General features: G+C 34.6%; 1 protein-coding gene across 6 annotated transcripts in view; it reads right to left on the bottom strand.

Annotated features, from left to right (window-relative positions):
- Nucleotides 1-392: 392 nt before the first annotated feature.
- The window catches only part of LOC145606677 (uncharacterized), a 39,406-nt gene continuing 20,497 nt past the window's right edge, over nucleotides 393-19,301 (bottom strand). Inside the window, exons 31-61 of one of the 6 annotated variants that reach the window (XM_081662490.1) lie at nucleotides 19,029-19,256; nucleotides 16,211-18,857; nucleotides 15,779-15,904; nucleotides 15,496-15,630; nucleotides 15,209-15,310; nucleotides 14,588-14,698; nucleotides 14,328-14,441; nucleotides 13,362-13,475; nucleotides 12,861-12,974; nucleotides 11,905-11,970; nucleotides 11,495-11,608; nucleotides 10,918-11,031; nucleotides 10,360-10,473; nucleotides 9,790-9,903; nucleotides 9,268-9,381; nucleotides 8,749-8,862; nucleotides 8,220-8,270; nucleotides 7,709-7,822; nucleotides 7,195-7,305; nucleotides 6,534-6,647; nucleotides 6,060-6,173; nucleotides 5,784-5,897; nucleotides 5,508-5,621; nucleotides 5,214-5,327; nucleotides 3,340-3,432; nucleotides 2,845-2,961; nucleotides 2,376-2,489; nucleotides 1,844-1,957; nucleotides 1,186-1,290; nucleotides 873-976; nucleotides 393-667 (exon numbers count right to left, since the gene is read on the bottom strand). In XM_081662490.1, coding sequence (XP_081518616.1) covers nucleotides 891-976; nucleotides 1,186-1,290; nucleotides 1,844-1,957; nucleotides 2,376-2,489; nucleotides 2,845-2,961; nucleotides 3,340-3,432; nucleotides 5,214-5,327; nucleotides 5,508-5,621; nucleotides 5,784-5,897; nucleotides 6,060-6,173; nucleotides 6,534-6,647; nucleotides 7,195-7,305; nucleotides 7,709-7,822; nucleotides 8,220-8,270; nucleotides 8,749-8,862; nucleotides 9,268-9,381; nucleotides 9,790-9,903; nucleotides 10,360-10,473; nucleotides 10,918-11,031; nucleotides 11,495-11,608; nucleotides 11,905-11,970; nucleotides 12,861-12,974; nucleotides 13,362-13,475; nucleotides 14,328-14,441; nucleotides 14,588-14,698; nucleotides 15,209-15,310; nucleotides 15,496-15,630; nucleotides 15,779-15,904; nucleotides 16,211-18,857; nucleotides 19,029-19,256 — 5,916 coding nt within the window. In that variant the 3' untranslated portion in view covers nucleotides 393-667; nucleotides 873-890. The remainder of the gene's footprint in view (nucleotides 668-872; nucleotides 977-1,185; nucleotides 1,291-1,843; nucleotides 1,958-2,375; nucleotides 2,490-2,844; nucleotides 2,962-3,339; nucleotides 3,433-5,213; nucleotides 5,328-5,507; nucleotides 5,622-5,783; nucleotides 5,898-6,059; nucleotides 6,174-6,533; nucleotides 6,648-7,194; nucleotides 7,306-7,708; nucleotides 7,823-8,219; nucleotides 8,271-8,748; nucleotides 8,863-9,267; nucleotides 9,382-9,789; nucleotides 9,904-10,359; nucleotides 10,474-10,917; nucleotides 11,032-11,494; nucleotides 11,609-11,904; nucleotides 11,971-12,860; nucleotides 12,975-13,361; nucleotides 13,476-14,327; nucleotides 14,442-14,587; nucleotides 14,699-15,208; nucleotides 15,311-15,495; nucleotides 15,631-15,778; nucleotides 15,905-16,210; nucleotides 18,858-19,028; nucleotides 19,257-19,301) is intronic. The other 5 variants (XM_081662491.1, XM_081662493.1, XM_081662492.1 and 2 more) reach the window with 5 other exon arrangements.

Below are 19,301 nucleotides of genomic sequence, written 5' to 3'. Positions count from 1 at the left end.
CTAGTGAGGAAAAAAAAAATTGAAATAAAAAATTTGTACAAGATTAGACAACTTACTTGTATTAAGATGCTTAATATACCGCTAATTATCTGACTAAAATCAGCTTCAAAGCTTTAATTTTTCTTCAAAGGGAGGTTGATTATGAAGGAAACAACGAGAGTTGAAAAGGCACCTTTTTTTTTATTTTTTTTTGTTAAAAACAATTACTCTATTTTTTTTTTTATTTTTTTGGAGTAACCAATAGAAATTCTCTTTGCAAATAAATTAAACCCAAAATAATTAGTGGGTCCCAATGCTTAACCATAGTTAATTTATTTGTTTAAAATTCTTTCTCACAGGTCTCAAACGGTGAAAGAAAAAAGTTCGGGTCCCAAATGGTGAAAGTATAGAAGTTTAGTCCACAAATATGACCTTTAACTCACATTAACTCGGTAGTAGAAAAGCTTCAGATATATATTGATGAAGCTAAGTCACATAAAATTATCTATTTACACCAAGTCTCAATGGAATATCATTGATGAAAAATGGCAATTGTTTAGGGATGCTCAACTAAAACTAAAAAAAACATAGCATCACTGTTATCTCGAGCTGAAGCTGCTGCAATGTCAAACAACCAGAAGATATAGAAGCATCATCAACTCATGCTCAGCATTTCCATCATCACTCCCTACAAAATTAACAAACATATATCTTGGTCAAGCAAATAAGCAGATGTTGGCATAATAATGTATAGTAACAAACTAACTGGACAGTATTAATAATATACAAACACAGCATGCCAAAGTGTGACTAGGAGCCTTCAAAAAAAAAAGTGTGACTAGGAAATTCTAACACAAATTTAGTGATGCTGGGTTAATATCATCTAAATATACCATGGCGCTCTCTGTTTTTTATTCCAGCGTTGATGTTGCTGCAGTATCGGTATCAACCGCACACGATGCCGTTGGAGCACCATCAGCCTTGCCATCATCAGGCCCTAAAATAGCAGGGCAAATTACATTATTAGTTTTAGAGTGCCAATTTGTTATTCTGCTCTCTCAAAGGGATATTGACAAAGGTCAGATTCATCAGCCAAACATGTCAAAAACATATAGAAACATGTATCATACAGAATATGTATTTAGCTCAAACTGAGGATTGTGGCAATTTTGAAAGCTAAAAAGCAGAATATATTGTTGGACATACCATGACATGGTTCATTATCAGTTGATACCAAAGTTGAGGTTGTTGGAGTGTCAGAACCTTTACATATATCACTGATATCATGTTCAGAATTTCCATCATCACAACCTGAAGGACATGAAAAACAGCCAACATTAAAAAGGTATCTCCATGTTCAGCATCTCTTGTAATGCAATGTACAGAAAGGCTCAAGAGTCAAGACCGATTGAGGTGATAGGGATCCTTCGGTGCCATTTTCCAACTCAATGAAGAGACATTAATCTATACTGTAGTTATTAAAAAGCATCCCAAAGGATGTTTATATTCCACATGGCCCTCTCTTCTTCACTTCATGCTTTCCATTACTCAAATCAGAAGTAAGGTTTTGTACAAGGCTCAAACACCCAACCTCAATTTTCAACACTAGTCTTATCCAATAAACTACATTTTTTGTTAATATGATAAAGAAAAATATGTTTTGTTAAGAGGATTCAATAATAATTTCAAGCATAAAAACATAACAACTTATTGTTATGTTAGCTTATGTTCCAGGGAATTGCTCGACAATACTAGGTTTTTGTGTGTGTGTGTGTGTGTGTGTGTGTGAAAAGTTGTGCCCCTTTTTAAGCAAATTTGCGAGGGTTGTAATTTCAGTGATGCGGCAATCAATTGTTGAATTTACCATGACACCCCTCTTTTGAGTCCAAACTTGAAGCTGCCACAGTTTGAATACCGACAACAGGAGAAGCTGTAGGAGCATCGACATCATGAAGTTTAGCATTGCCACCATCAGGTCCTGCAGAAAGAACACTCAAATTACTCTACTATTATGGCTTTATCCATAAAAAATATAAATAAAAAACACCAGTTAAAGCTCCAACTTATCATTACTTTTCCTTCTCATTTTTTATCCCAAAGTAATCTCCCTCGTGCATAACTCTATTGCTTCTGTTTAACCCTCAATCACTCTGTTTTTTACTGTACGGTTGGACTGATCCTTCAGCGCCTTATTGCAACTCATTGAAGAGTTCCACTTAACATAAAAATATGCGTGTGTGCACGCACCCCTTTTTACACAATGATGTGGTCATTGTAATTTCAAAGGAATATAGAGTAACCCCGTGTTGCCAAAAGCAACGTGAAAATAATATGGATTGCCTGAACTCCTCAAGTACAGAATGTTTCAATGACATGTAGCCAAATGTTGAACTTACCATGACACTCTTCTTTTGACTCCAACCTTGAAGCTTCCACAGTTTCAAAACAAACATCATGAGAAGCTGAAGGAACATTAGCACCACCAACTTCATCATGGCCACCATCTGGTCCTGCAAAAAGGGGAAAAAAAATTACTTTAAAGTACCAACTTTTTACTATTTCTCATTCATTATCTCAATAATCCCTCTTGTTCAAAACACTCTTATTTCTGTTTATCACTCAATCACTCGATTTCTTACTGTTCAAAAGACTCGCATATAATATTTTTTTATATATATAAAAACCAAAAAGAAAACTCATGCATAAATATCTAAACAAAAAAAGTGCGCATATGTAAAAGCTATGATGTTTGTAATTTCAAAGCAAAAAAACACCTAGTGTTGCAATATTAACATGAAAGTGATATGGACTGCCTGCAGTATAGAGTGAATTTTCAGTAATAAGTAACTAAGTTGTTGAACTTACCTTCACGCTCTTCTTTTGACTCCAAGTTTGAAGCTGCCAAAGTACCAAAACCAATAGCCTGAGAAGCTGAAGAAGCATCAACATCATGAAGTTCAGTAGTGCCACCATCAGGTCCTGCTGAAACGAAAGAGAATACTCCACTTCTATTATGGCTAACCCAAAAAAAAAGACAATACGAACTTATCATTACTATTCCTTCTCAGATCTTAAATTATTCTCTGTCATTCGTAACACACTCTTCTGTTTATTCTCTCAATAAATCAATTTTTCACCCTACAGTAAAGTCTTCACTGCCTTGCTGCAATTAGTTAAAGAGAATCGCACTAAATTTATGAATAAAATAAGTGTACAAGAAAAGCTATGTACTTTTTAAACACTGCTGCGAAATTTAATAGCATAAACCAACCAAGGCTTGCCAAAGCCAACAAGAAAAAAATATAGACTGACTCAACTACACAAGTGTGAAGTGATGCATAACAAAATAATTGAACTTACCATGACACTCTTCTGTCGACCCCAAACTTGAAGCTGCCAAATTATCTGTAGGAGCATCAACATCATGAAGTTCATCGTTGCCACCATTAGGTACTGCCAAAATACAAATCACACGACTCTCATGAGAACCCCTCCTTTATGTGTGAGCCCTTTTGTTATGTAAGAACACTTTTTATGTTCTAAATTTTCTCGTATATTCTAAATTTAAAATCTGGTGTTCAAAATTATTACTCAAGTGTTCCAAATTAAATCAGATCCTCTAATTACTAGTCACATGTTCTACCATAGATTAGTTGTATCAAATGTAATAAATTTAAAATAAATTGTTCCAAAATTTTAACTTATATGTTTTTAATTTTAAATCACGTGTTCTAAGATTTTTAATCATATGTTCTAGATTTTAAAGCATACTTCCTCCGTTTTTATTTAGTTGACGCGTTTGATTTAGGCACACATATTAAGGAGAGGAGAGAGAGTGAGAGAGAATGAAAAAGCAAGTGGGGTACCTTGTAAATGCAAGGTAAAAAATTTACCCCAAAAGGAAACGTGTCAACTAAAAAAAAACTTCCTAAAAAGGAATACGTGTCAACTAAAAAGAAACGGAGGTAGTATGTTCTAATTTTTACTCGTATGTTCTAATTTTTACTCGTATATTCTAAATTTTTACTCACATATTTTTTATTCTATATCAGGTGTTAAATTGACTCACATGTTCTAAATTTCATAAATCATATTTTCTAATTTTTTACTCACATGTTCTAAATTTAGAATCAAATGAGAAGTTTTTAAAAATGAGAAGGATTTTTTGTACATAAATTTTCACTCAATGTGCATAATAATTGAACAAAATGTGCAAACAAATTTGACCGAAATTCATGGCGCAAATTTTTTGTGCATAAAGTGCATAAATTTTCGTTTTTCCTAGAAACTTCAAAGAAAGTAACAGGTCAAAAGAAAATAATGTACATTTAGTAGAAAACGAGAAAGATGAAAAGGGATCTTAGCCATTCATATGAAACAATCTAACGGCTGATATTAAAAACAAAATAATATTTTTTTACTTCATCTTCCTCACCACTATACTGAATATCGTCAGAGGATTGATCTCCATAGCTCCCATTAATTCATAATCTTCCTTTTAATCAAGCTGCACCAATTTCATCCCCAAATTTTCACTACTCTAGGTGCACTTTTAATTGACATACTCTTGTTCTTTTCTCTCTCTTCCTTCTACATGTTTTCACTCTCCAAAAATCATAGCATATGTGCTCATTTTTTTAACAATAAATTTCAGCTTAATCTTATTGATGATTACAACATTCAATTGAACAAAATTAGTGAGCTGTATTGAGATGCAAGAGTTGATTTGAGAGTGGATAAGGTAGCCTACTAAGATAGCCATAGACATTTTGATATAATTAAAAATTAGCTTGCTCGTACATCTAATTTGTAGATTATGCTCAATATTAGTGCTCATCGTTTATCATGCTTTTTTCGGCCAATCAAAATATATTTATACATTTTTTTAAAAAAAATTATACATATTCTATGTAAACATTATGCACATTCAACTATGAGAATATGCACATATGATTATTTCATTGCCAAACTAGTACTTGTTGTATAGGTGTTGAGTTATATTTTGTGCATATTCTAAATTGTTGAACTTACCATTACATTCTTCTTTCGACTCCAAACCTAGATGCCTTTTTAAAAATAAGTGAATGAAAACCTAGATGCCTTTTTAAACACTGAAATGATGTTAGAGCAAGATAAACCAACCAAGTGTTGCCAAAAGCAACATGAAAGTGATACATATTGCCTCAAGTGTAGAGCGTATTTTTAGTGTTGTGTAACTAAATTGTTGAACTTACCATTACATTCTTCTTTCGACTCCAAACCTGAAGTAGCCACAGATTCAAAACCGTCCGCATGTGAAGCCGTAGGAGCATCAACACCATCAAGTTCAGCGTTGCCACCATCAGGGCCTAAAAAAGAAAAATTACTCCAATAATACTATGACTTATAAAAAATAAATAAATAAAATAAAATAAAAAAATCAAGTTAAGTTAAAAGCTTATCATTAGTTTTGCTTCTCATTTACCATCCTAGTAGTCTCAAGTATAGAACGTATTTTTAGTGTCCTGTAACTAAATTGTTGAACTTACCATTACATTCTTCTTTCAACTCCAAACCTGATGCATCCACTGATTCAAAACCATCAGCATGAGAAGCTGTAGGAGCATCAACATTATCAAGTTCAGCATTGCCACCATCAGGCCCTGAAAAAGAAAAATTTCTCCAATTCTATTATGCCTTATAAAATAAATCGAATTTCAAGTTAAATCAAATGCTTATGATTAGTCTTACTCCTCATTAACCATCCTAATAGTCTCAAGTATAGAGTGTAATTTAGTGTCGTGTAACAAAATTGTTGAACTTACCATTACATTCTTCTTTCGACTCCAAACCTGATTCAGCCACAGATTCAAAACCGTCAGCATGACAGGCTGTAGGAGCATCAACACCAGAAAGTTCAGCATTGCCAACATCAGGTCCTGAAAAAGAAAAATTACTCCAATTCTATTATGCCTTATAAAAAAAACGATTTTCAAGTACAATTAAAAGCTTATCATTAGTTTTACTTCTCATTTACCATACTAGTAGTCTCAAGTATAGAGTATATTTTTAGTGTCGTGTAACTAAATTGTTGCACTTACCATTACATTCTTCTTTCAACTCCAAACCTGATGCAGCCACAGATTCAAAACCGTCAGCATGAGAAGCTGCAGGAGCATCAACACCATCAAGTTCAGCATTGCCAACATCAGGACCTGAAAAAGAAAAATTACTCCAATTTTATTATGCCTTATAAAAAAAACTCGATTTTAAAGTTAAATTAAAAGCTTACCATTAGTTTACTTCTTATTTACCATCCTAGTAGTCTCTGTTGTTCTTAACATTCTTACTTCCGTTAGACAATCGAAAATCTCAATACTCTACAATTAAGTCTGATCCTTTACCGCCTTTTGGCTACATACTTTAAAGAGTGGCACTTAATTTTTTGTATGAAAAATAAATAAATCTAAATTAAAAAAAAAAAGAATATTGCTAAAATCAACATGAAAGTGAAATGGGGGCTTCATGAAGTATAGTGTATTTTCAGTGATGTGCAACTAAATTGTTAAACTTACCATGACACTCATCTTTTGAATCCAAACTTGAAGCCGTCACAGTTTTACAACCAACTATACGAGACATTGGGGGAGCATCAACATCACGAAGTTCAGGATTGCGACCATCAGGTCCTGCAGAAATGAACGACAAATTACTCCACTTCTACTATGGCTATCCCAAATAAATAAATAAATGAAAAACAAAAAAATTAAAAAAAAAAAAAAAAAAAAATAATAATAATAATAATAATAATAATAATTTAATAAATAAAAAATAAAGTCTAGTTGATGTAACAACTTATCATTACATTCCCATCTCATTTCTTAACTCTCTTCTATCTGTCTAACTCTCAATAACTAAATTTTTACTATACAGATTAGTCTGATACTCCCTTTTTGCAACACAAAAAAAATTGTGAAAGGAAAGATGTCCTTTATTTTGGCGCCATTCTGCAACTAATTGCAGAGAGTGAAAAAAAATAAAAATTAAAAATTAAATTAAATTTTTTTTTTTAAAAAAAGTAAAAGGAATAAAAAAAACAGTAAAAGAAAAACCGAGCACTGTTTATAATAATGAGGATGCTAAAAGCAACATGAAAATGATATGTACTGCCTCAACTCCACAAATAAAAAGTTACGAAAGTATCCAATGATGCGTAAATATATAGTTGGAAAATACCACGACAATCTTCTTTTGACTCCAAACTTAAAGTTGCCACAGTTTCATGACTAATAATTCGAAAAGCCATAGGAGCAACAGCATCAAGTTCAGCATTGTCGGCATTAGGTCCTGCAAAAACAATTGACAAATTTCTCCACTTATATTACGAGTTTAAAAAATTTTGCATTAGTTAAAGTATGTACCTGTCATTACTTTCTTTTATTTTAAACCAGCAATCTATTTTATTTCATAGCTGATGTGTATACCTCTCAATCACATATTTTTTACTCTACAGTTAAGTCTAATCCTTCAGCGCCTCATACAAAAAAAATAAATAAATAAAATAAAAAAATAATGTGGCAGAAGAACTGAGAACCTTTTTAAACATTGTTGTGATTGTAGCAATTTCAAAGCATTATAAACCAACACAGGGTTGCCAAATACAACATGAAAGTGATATGCACTGCCTCAGCTCCTCAAAACAGTTGCATAACATAATGTCAGTTATACGTAAGTATATTATTGAGCTTACCACGACGATCTTCTGTTGACTCCGAACCTGAAACTGCCACAGTTTCATGAATACAAATCTGAGAAGCCGTAGGAGAATTAGCATCATCAAGTTTAGCATTTTCGCCATCAGGCACTGCAAAAACGAAAGGCGGATTTCTCAACTTCTACTACGGCTTACCGAAATTTAACATTAATTAAAGTTTTAACTTATCATTACTTTCTTATATTTTATCTTAATAATCTCTTTTACTCATAGCTCTATTACATTTGTATATACCTCTCAATCATTCATTTTTCTCTCTAATTTTAAGTCAGATCCATCAGCGCCTATTTAAAAATGAAAAAACATATCATGACAGAAGAAGTGGGATGCTGTAGTTGTGTTAACTTCAAAGCATTACAAACCAACAAACACAGGGCTGCCAAACAAAACATGAAAGTGATATGTACTGCAAGTCTGCAACAACTCATCAATCATAAGAGTTATAGACTGTAATTTCAATGATACATAACTATATAGTTGAACTTACCACGACAATCTTCTGTCGCCTCCAAACTTGAAGCTACCACAGTTTCATGACCTACAACATGAGAAGCCATAGGAACATCAACATCACCAAGTTCAGCATTGCCATCAATAGATCCCGCAATAACTAATGAGAAATTCCCCCACTACAATTACGCCTTTAAGAAAATTTACATTAGTTAAAGAACTAATTTATCATTACTTTCGTATATTTTATCCTAGTATTCTCTTTTATTCATAGCTCACTTTTACATTTGTTCACCTCTCAATCACTCATATTTTACTCTACGCTCAAGTCTGATCCTTTAGCACCATTTAAAAATAAAAAATAAAAAATAAAAAATAAAAAACATGACAGAAAAACTGTGTGCCTTTTTGAATAATGCGGTGATTGTGTTAATTTCAAACCATTCTAAACCAACCGGTACAGGGTTGCCAACAAAACATGAAAGTGATATGTACTGCCTCAACTCCTCAATCACAGAGTCATAGACTGTAATTTAGATGACGTGTAAATATATTATTGAGCTTACCATGACAATCTTCTGTCATCTCCAAACTTGAAGCTGCCACAGTTTCATGACTGACAACATGAGAAGCCATAGGAGCGTCAACATCATCAAATTCAGCATTGCCACCAACAGGTCCTGCAAAAAAACAAATGACACATTTCTCCACTTCTATTACAGTTTCCAAAATTTTACATTAATATAAGTATTTACTTATTAATATTTTATACCAGTAATCTAATTAATTCATAATTTCATATCTCTATCTTACATGTGTATACCTCTCAATCACTCAGTTTTTAACCAACAGTTCAGTCTGATCCTTCAGTGATTTTTTTTTTAAAAAAAAAAGATTGTAACAGAAAAACTGTGCTGTTTTTAAACAATGCTGTGATTACGGCAAATTAAAAGCATTATAAAACAACCGACACAGGGCAGCCAAACGCCATACAAAATGATATGTATTGCACTATTGCCCAACACCTCAAACATAGAGTTATGGACTATAATTTCTATGATGCGTAAATATATTGTTGAACTAACCGCAACAATCTTCTGTCGATTTTAAATTTGAAGCTGCCACATTTTCATGACTAACAACATGAGAAGCTGTAGGAGCATCAACATCATCAAGCTCAGTTTTGCCACCATCAGGTCCTGCAGAAACAAATTACCAATTTGTCCACTTCTATTACGGTTTCAATACATTTTACATTGCTTAAAGTATTTAATTATCATTACATTTGTATATATAATCCCATTAATCTCTTTTACTCATAGCTCTATCTTACGTGTTTTTATGTGTATACCTCTCAATTAATTATTTTTTACTCTACAGTTAAGTCTTGTCCTTCAGCACCTTTGACTACTAAAAAAAACATTGTGACAGAAAAACTGTCTGTCATTATAAACAATGCTGTGATTGTTGTAATTTCAAAGCATTATAAACCAACTGACACATGGTTGCCAAACGCAACATGAAAGTGATATGTACTGCCTCAACTCCTTAATTATAGAGTTATAGACTGTATTCTCAACGATGCAAAAATCTATGATTGAACTTACCACGACAATCTTCTGTCAACTTCAAACGTGAAGCTGTAACAGTTTCATGACTGACAATATGAGAAGTTATAGGAACATCAACATATTCAAGATCAGCATTACCGCCAGCAGGTCCTGCAAACACAAATGATAAATGTCTCTACTTCTATAAAGGATTTTGAATATAATATAAAATGTTAAAATATATAGCTATCATTACTTTCTTAAAATTTAACCCAGTAATCTCATTTATTCAGCATGTTGCCTTACACCTGTATATCTCTAAATAACTCATTTTTTACTCTACAGTAATGACTGATCCTTAAGCGTTTACAAAAAATTAAAAAAAAATAAAAATTTAAAAAAAAAAAACAAAAAAATTGTGACGGAAAAACAATGCTTCTTTACAAAAAAAATAATAATAATAATTAATAAATAAATAAAATTGCTATGATTGTGGTAATTACAAAGCATTACAAACCAACTAGTTGATGCCAAAAAAAACATAATTGTGACATGCACTGCCATAAGCCCACAACTCCTCAAAAAATAGATTATTCAGTGATGCATAATTTAAATTGTTGAACTTACTGTGACACTCTTCTGTCACCTCCAAACTTGAAGCTGCCGCAGATTCAAAACTGACAACATGAGAAAGTGTAGAAGCATCAACATCATCTAGTTCACCATGGCCACCATCAGGTACTGCAAAATAGAAAGTTCCACTAATGGCTTTCAAAAAAAATAATAATAATTTAATTACCATTAACTTAAAATTTCAAATTGTCATCAATTTTACATCTCATATTTTATCCCAGTAATTACATTCTTTCATTTCACTCTCTTCTATTTATTTCTTAATTAATCAACATTTTACAACACAGTTGAGTATGTTCCTTAAGTGCCTTTACGCAACTAATCATACGGAGTGAAACTTAACTAAAAAATTTAAAATAAAATAAAATAAAATAAACAGTGAAGAAAAGCTGTGCACTCTTAAAAAAAATGCTGTGATGGTTACAATGTCAGAGAATAATATACAAACCGACAAAGGGTTGGCAAAAGAAACATGAATGAAATTATTGACTGCCTCAACTCCTCAAATACAGACTACATATTAGAGATGTGTATCTTAATATTTGAACTTACTACAAGAGCCTTCAGCCGACTCCAAACTTGAACCTGCCATAGTTTCAATACCGACAATATGAGATGTTGTAGGAGCAACAACACCATCAAGTTCAGAATTATCACCATCAGGTCCTGCAAAAAGAAAAGACAATTACTCCACTTCTTTTATGGCTTTCCTTACCTTCAAGTTAAAGTAAATATTATCATCTCTTTTACATCCCATATGTTATCCCAGTAATTTCTTTTTTTCACAACCCTCTCGTACTTCTGTTTATTTCTCAATTAATCAATGTTTTAGTTTTAGTATATAGTTAAGTCTGATACTTCTATGACTTTTTGCAACTCGTTGCAAAGAGTGAAACTTGATTTTTTAAGAATAAAATATTAACTATAAAATAAAGCAATAAACAGTGAAAGAAAACCTGTGCACCTTTTAAAACAATACTGTGATAGTTGCAATTTCAGAGTATTATATACCAATCGACAAAGGGTAGCCAAAAGCAACATGAAAGTGATAAGTAATGCCTCCACTCCTCAACTATAGAGTTATAAACTTTACTTTAAATTACGCCTATATTTATATTGTGGAACTTACCATGACAAATTTCGGTTGTCTCCAAACTTGGAGCTATCACAATTTCATGACAGACAGCATGGGAAGCCGTAGGAGCATCAACATCATTAAGCTCAGCATTGACAACATCAGGTCCTGCAAATACGAACAACAAATTTCTCCACTTTTAATACACCTTTCCTAAATTTTATATACTTATCATTACTTTCTTATATATTATTCCAATATTATCTTTCATTCATTTAACTCTCTTACATCTGTATACCTCTTATAACTTAATTTGTAAACAATGCTGTAATAGTGGTTATTTCAAAGCATTATAAACAAACAAATTGATGCCAAAAGCAACATGAAAGTGATATGGATTACCTCAACTCCTCAAACTATAGAGAGCATTTTCAATGATGCATATTTAAAATTGTTTAACTTACTATGACACTCATCTGTTGCCTCAAAACTTGAAGCTGCCACAGTTTGTATACCGACATCATGAGAAGCTGTAGGAGCATCGACATCACGAAGTTCAGCATTGCCACCATTAGGTCCCGCAAAAAAGAAACTCAAATTTACTCCACTTCTCTTATGGTATTCCAAAATATAAACAAGTAATAATAGTTACCTTCAAGTTAAAGTCTATGTTACTCGGACTCTTCATTTGACCTCACGTACCCGTGTCGTACCCTCGACACTCGGACATGGGTGGGACACTTAGACACTTCATTTTAGTTCATAATCATGGAATTTTTTCACAAAATAGCCGGGTCGGACACTTTGACACGTATTTGTGTCGGACATGGGTACCCGAGTCCAAGTAACATAGGTTAAAGTACACAATTGTCATTAATTCTCCATCCCAAAAATTTATCCCAATGATTTCTTTCTTTCATAACACTCTTTTACTTTTGTTTAATTTTCAATAAGTTATGTATGGTCCAACATCGCCTTTTTGCAACTCGTTACAGAGAATGAAACAGCAAAAAAAAAAAAAAAATATATGAACAGTGAATAAAAGCAGTGTGCCTTTTAAAACAATGATGTGATAGTTTAAAATCTTACAATTTACTATATAACACTCTTACTTCTGTTTATTTCTCAATTAATCAATATTTTTCTATATAGTCAAGTCTGGTCTTTCAGAGCCTTTCAGCAATTCATTGAAGAGAGTGAAATTTAACTTTTTTAGAAAAATATATATTAAAAATTAACGGTAAACAAAATGTATTAAAAGTTAAAACAATTCAGTAATAGTTGCAATTTAGAAGTATTATATACCAACTGACGTGGGGTTGCCAAAAGCAACATGAAAGTGATATGTACTGCCTAAACCCGTCAAATATAGAGTCATAGACTGAAATTTCAAAATGCGTAACTATATTGTTGAACTTACCACAACAATCTTCTGTCGTCTCCAAACTTGAAGCTACCACAGTATCATGACTCACAACATGAGAATCCGTAGGAGCATCAACATCATCAAGTTCAGCATTGCCGCCATCAGGTACTGCAAAAACGAATGACAAATTTTCCCAGTTCTATTACGACTTTCAGAAATTTACATTAGTTAAAGCATTATTTATTATTATTTTCTTATATTGTATCCTAGTAATCTGTTTTATTCATAGCTCTCTCTTACATTTGCAAACCTCTCAATCAGTCAATTTTTACTCTACACTTAAGTTTGATCCTTCAGCGGCTTTAAAAAAAATTGTGCAGAAAATACTGTGCGCCTTTTTAAACAATGCTGTGATTGTGTTGATTTCAAAGCATTCTAAACCAACCTAAACAGGGTTGCCAACACAACATAAAAGTGATATGACTGCCACAAGTCCTCAAACATTGAGTTATAGACTGTAATTTAAATAACATGTAAGTATACAGTTGAACTTACCATGACAATCTTCTGTCGTCTCCAAACATGAAGCTGACAGAGTTTCATGACTGACAACATGAGAAGCCATAGGAGCATCAACATCATCAAGTTCAGCATTGCCACCATCAGGTCCTGCAAAAACAATTGACAAATTTCTCCACTTCTATTACGGCTTCCAAAATTTTACAGTAGTTTAAGTATTTACTTATCCTTACTTTCTTATAATTTATACCAGTAATCTCTTTTATTTATAGCTCTCTCTTACATGTGTATAGCTTTTAGGCTCTTAATCACTCATTTTATAATTTACAGTTAAGTCTGATTGTTCAGTGATTTTTTTAAAAAGAAATATTGTGACAGAACAACTGCACGCTTTTTTAAACAATGCTGTGATTGTGGTAATTTCAAAGCATTATAAAACAACCGACACAGGGTAACCAAAGCAATGTAAAGGGATATGCAATAGACCGAAGGAACGCACTCACAACACCAACAATCAGAGTGTATGAAAGAAGAAAGAAGCGCCAGCAGAGCAAGGAGCAAAATAGACAACAATAGCAGACCCTTGAGAGAACAGGACAAAAGGCAACCACTATGGAGAGTGGTGTACTGGTGTGGGTGCTGTGGTGTGCTGTTCTGTTTTTGGCAGCAGTACAAGACAAATTCAATTAAATGTGAGATTCCTTGTAGGAGGGAAGCTGAGTATAAATAGAATAGCAATGAATTAGAATGGCATATGTGATTTGTGTAGTTCATTTTAGAGTAATTTAGAAGTAGTGTTCTCCAAGGCTTAACCTTTAGCTATAGACTTTGTAGCCGTTATTCTCCATTAATCAATCAAACAAATCTCAAGCTTTCCTCTATTCTACTGTTCTATTAGTTTACATTGAATTTACCTAGTCTATCGCAGGATATGTATTGCCTCAACACCACATACGGAGTTATAGACTATAATTTTAATGATACATATATTGTTGAACTAACCACGATAATCTTCTGTCGATTCCAAATTAGAAGCTGCCACATTTTCATTACTGACAACATGAGAAGCCGTAGGAGCATCAACATCATCAAGCTCAGCTTTGCCTACATCAGGTACTGCAAAAGTGAATGAAAAATTTCAAAGCATCAACATCAGCAAGTTCAGCATTACCTTTTTAAATAATGCTGTGATTGTGGTAAGTCCAAAGCATCATAACCAATAGATGCCAAAAACTACATCAAAGTGATTTTGTTGCACTTACTGTGACACTCTTCCGTCGAGTCCAAGCTAGCTGTCACCGTTTCAAAACTGACAACATGAGAAAGTGTAGGAGCATCAACATTATCAATTTCAGCATTGCCACCATCAGATCCTGCCAAAAAGAAAGATAAATTACTTCACTTCTCTTACGGCAGTCTAAAGTATTGTGACATTTCCATTTAGGTAAGTGTTGCAACTTGCAAGTATTAAAAAACAGAGGAAGTATATATATGAAAGATAAGTTCCAATAGAAAACTAATTCTAATATCAGTTTACCCTTATTTCCTCGTTCACACAATTCGAAACCCTCTAAACTTGTGTTTAGCAATCTTTCCTAGTTAGTTTAACTTGGGTCCCGAAGAGCAATACCAGCATCATAGCTATGTTAAAATCACAATTCCCTTGCGTTTTTAGTAAGATATTAGACAATATGGTCAAATTAACATAATTGATTTGCTGGAAACTACCAGGAGTTGTCATTATTACAGAAAGATCAGCAATTCAGCAATGTCAAACAAAAATTCAAAATAAAGAAAAAAAGACAACAGACAAACCATGTAACAAAATTAAATAGTGTTTTAGACAAACCATGTAACAAAATTAAATTGTGTTTTAGACAAACCATGTAATTCTTCTTTATGTTTAGCCAATTCTAAAGGTGATGTTGCTATAGCATCAGACTCTGGATCACAGACATTATGTTCAGCATTGTCCACTTCAGCCTCTGTAAAGTGAAAACAAAATTACAGAACTATGATGGATCAAAAATACTTTTCTTAATTATAAACTGATTATTAAGGAAAATTAATACATCTGTCCCACTTATAAAGGAATATCTAATATGAATCGTAAATAACATAAGTTGGAACAGAATAGAAAAAGAAGTCAAAAATCATGTTCCAGACATACCACGAGATTCCTCCACTTTAAACTTTAGAGTAGGAGCTGCAATAGAGTACTCCACTTTTAATTCTAAACTAGGCGCTTCCACAGTATGGGATACTTTAGGAGCATCAGCAGCATCAACTTTGGCATCATCAAGCCCTGCAAAATTAGAATACAAACAGCTAAATCATGCAAAACTCATAGTAGTACTGGCAGAATAGTCACCATTCCAGGCATGGGAAAAAAGAGAAAAAAAATAAATAAAATTCTTATGAGTTACTTAACGAGTACATGTTTTCAGACATACCATGAGAAGGTTCAGCTTCTTTTGAACTTGATTCCAATGTTGACGCAGACGTAATACCAAAACCTACAACAGTGGAAGCAGTTGGAGATTCAACAGTGCTGATTTCAGCATTCCCATCAAGAGATCCTGTCAAACATAAATGCAAATTAGAGAAGCTGCCATACTACCTATATTTAAGCAAAAAATAAGTCATGGTATACAAAATTAATAGAGATGGAGTTTTTTGAGCAGAAAACCAGCATTCCCATCTAAGAAGTGCATCTGATAAAAAATTCTAGAGAGGGCTCCATGAACAAGAAAACAAAAAACAGCAATCACATCGAATAAGTTCATCTGCTGATGCTCCAGGAATTAGAGGATAAAGAAGAAATCCTTAAAAGTATCTGATTCTCTCTTCCAAACTTTTAAACTCAGGATCAGCATCTGACGTACCTTGAGAACATTGGTCAAGTTTCAATTTTGAAGCAGAATCAATCACCTGGTCCGAGGCCAGGCCAGCAACACATTCAAAAGACATTGCAACAGCATTTTCAGATAGGCAACGTTGAGGAATGTCAAACCCAGGAGGAGCTGAAATTTCTTCTTCTGGCTGACCTATTGTTGCTGCATCAGCCAAATTAGAAGTAGATTCACAACCTATAGGCGTTGTAGAAGAGATACTTCCTTTTCTGGAACCTTCAACTCCCAGCAATTCTGAAGATTCTTCTTTTGTGGCTGACAGTGCAGTTGATTCCAGAGCCAAGACAACAGAACTTCTTTCTGCATCAGTAATCTTAAATGCACAACGAACACCTCTTTCTGATACCTTCTTCAGTTCAGCATCTGGCACTTCTGATCTTGGGGTGTCAAATCCAGGAGGTGCGGACATTTCCTCATCCAGATTAGGAGCTTGAACACCAGCACTACAGCTGACTTCTGATCTAGAAACATCAACGACTGGCATAAGTACATTTCGAGCAGAACTCTTTTGCAACTCCGAACATTCAACTTTTCCATCTGCAGTTTTGTAACTACTCCCAGTAGGATCCACGGCAGGACCACTTGATTCTAAAGCCAACACAATTACATTTGTTTTACCCTTACATGATACCGGCGGAATATCTGCTGGAGTGCGACATAATGTAATCTCTTCCAACGGGTTAGCATGCCTTGACCCCCGAATACTAGCTTCATAGGATTTAACAAGGGTAGAATCTGGAACATGAGAAGACAGGTTGGGATGCTGGACGGCATCTGTACTATTAGTTAACGCAATAGATTTGCTACATGCATCTGCCTCTTCCTGTGCAATCTTACTACGAGAATTATTTACTCGCCTACTTCTTGTTGCTATGACTTTGTGACCACCAGAGCCCCTAGAACTCTTATCAGATTTCTTGGATGATAAAGACTGATCACCCGAGTTATCAAGCAACGCTGCACTTTTTTTCTTTCCACGTCGACGTGATGCAGTTTCTCCAGCTTGTGAATTCTGATCTTGTCCTTGGACTTGCAAAGGAACAGATAATTTAGGAGTCTCAAGGGGAATAGCACAAGTTCCGGGTAGAACAGGACTCGATTGTGACCCAATGCTTGAATGATGCATTGAGCCACTAGTAGAAGTCAAAGGTGCAGAGCCTAGCATGAAACCTGAAACTGGGACAAGAGGAATTACAGGAACTGTTGCAACATCTGAAATCATTCCCATGTTACCAGTTCCAGAATGTTCTGCAACATATGTAACAGCAGAGGTGGACAATGGATCTGTGATTTTCACAGGCTCCTTCAAATTTTTATCTTGAACATCAGGTGCAGCTGGGTCAGTTGGCACAATCCTTCCCCGTTTCCTACCCCTTCGTCGGACTGGTTCGATTCCACTGTGAGGCTTCTGACTTTGTCTTCTACCAGGCCTGAGTCCAGTTGAGCTGGTCAGGGCAGTTTCAGAGCTAGGATTAGCAGATTGTGGGTTAACGCTTTGAAGCTCAGCCCCTGATTTCAAACAAGGCTGGCTTCCAATAATTGGTGATGCAATTGGGCCATCAAAACTCTTGGAAATAGAGACAGGATCACATTTGCTGGCAGCAGAATCTTCCAAAGGAGCCAACGGAACAGAAGAGGAATCCAATAAATCTAGCTTAGACTGACCACTAGGTTTTGGAGCTTGTACAGCTGCTGATTCTTGGACAGATACATTTTGGTTATGTGAAACGGCAGTAAGTTTGCTTGTTTCTGAATCAGTAAGAGGAGCAACAATCAACGATGAGGAATCACATAAAGTCTTCTTAGCTGCAACTTCAGATCCTTTTGAATCCTTGACGACAATCCCAGCACGGCCCTTCAAGCATTTGGGATCTGAGCCATCAGCGAGATGGTTATCTGTGCCAACACTAGAAGCTGTTGCTACATGTGTATCTGAAGCAAGTTTTTCGACAGGTTTAGAATCTTCAACCAGAGAGCCAGTAGGAACAGGGTGTAACACACGAGTAGGTTTCCTCCCCCTCCGCCTAACAGTTTCTACCCCTGAATCCCCTCCAATAGACTTATTGGTTGGCTGCCCCTTTCGACCTTGTCTTTTAGACTGCGATGAAACTAAAGTACCAGCAGGGTTAGACTGAACCCCAGAATCAATAGGTGGCAACGTTGGAACTGCCTCAGAGATGTGAGAAATTGCAACATTCTGATTGTTGTCAGCACTGGCGTCTTTAGTGAAACCAGAAGTACCAGGAGTGTCCAGACAACTTGAATTCAACATGATTGAATCTGTTCCTTTTTGTAATTGAATTGCGTGTTGACTAGCTCCAATAGGTGTTGCACTAACTCCCATAGACGGTGAGACATCTGTAGTTGTTCTCCTTGGCCTACCTCTCCCCCGCTTAACAGGTGGTGTGACCTCTTTCTTGATTAGTGGTGAAGATATTAAAGCAGGAGGAGGAGATTGCAGGGTCTGCGTAGATAGCTCTACTTTTCCAGCAGTTTGACTATTGTCTGATGACTGTGAGACATCCATCTTCTCATCCTTTAGCTTGGGAGTTTCAGGAGACTCAGCCTGACAAATCTTTTCAAATTCTTCTTCTGTCCACTGCTCTTCATAAGACCGTACCTGAATAATTACAAAGGCAAACTCAGATTCAATGTATCAAAATGGGAAAATTGACAAACATTACAATTCCACAAGCTCATGCATATCATACAAAAGATGAAAATAAATGCCAAAAGCAAAGGAGGGATTGATAACATGTACTATGCACAAGACCAAATATAATTAGCGCACCTCTCGAGCACGCTTCCCACGCCCATATTGTTGAGTATCAAAACCTCCGAGATAACCACTTTTCCTCTTCATCCCAGAACTAGAAGATGTTCCATCATTAGGAATATCATGTATCTTCATCGCTTCATAGAATGCCTTAAGGTCATCATCTGTTACAAGACGTGAGGGTAGAGGCGGCACTTCAGAACAATCACCCTTCATCTCGATTAACAGCCTCCTCCATGTTATCTTCAATTTAAAGTGATAGCAAGCCCAACAACAATAACATAAGTA

Source organism: Chenopodium album, chromosome 23 (genome assembly GCF_948465745.1).
Source record: "Chenopodium album chromosome 23, dcCheAlbu1.1, whole genome shotgun sequence".
Taxonomy (NCBI): Eukaryota; Viridiplantae; Streptophyta; class Magnoliopsida; order Caryophyllales; family Amaranthaceae; genus Chenopodium; species Chenopodium album.
The sequence above is the reverse complement of the archived record's forward strand: the minus strand, read 5'-3'. Positions and strand labels throughout refer to the sequence as shown.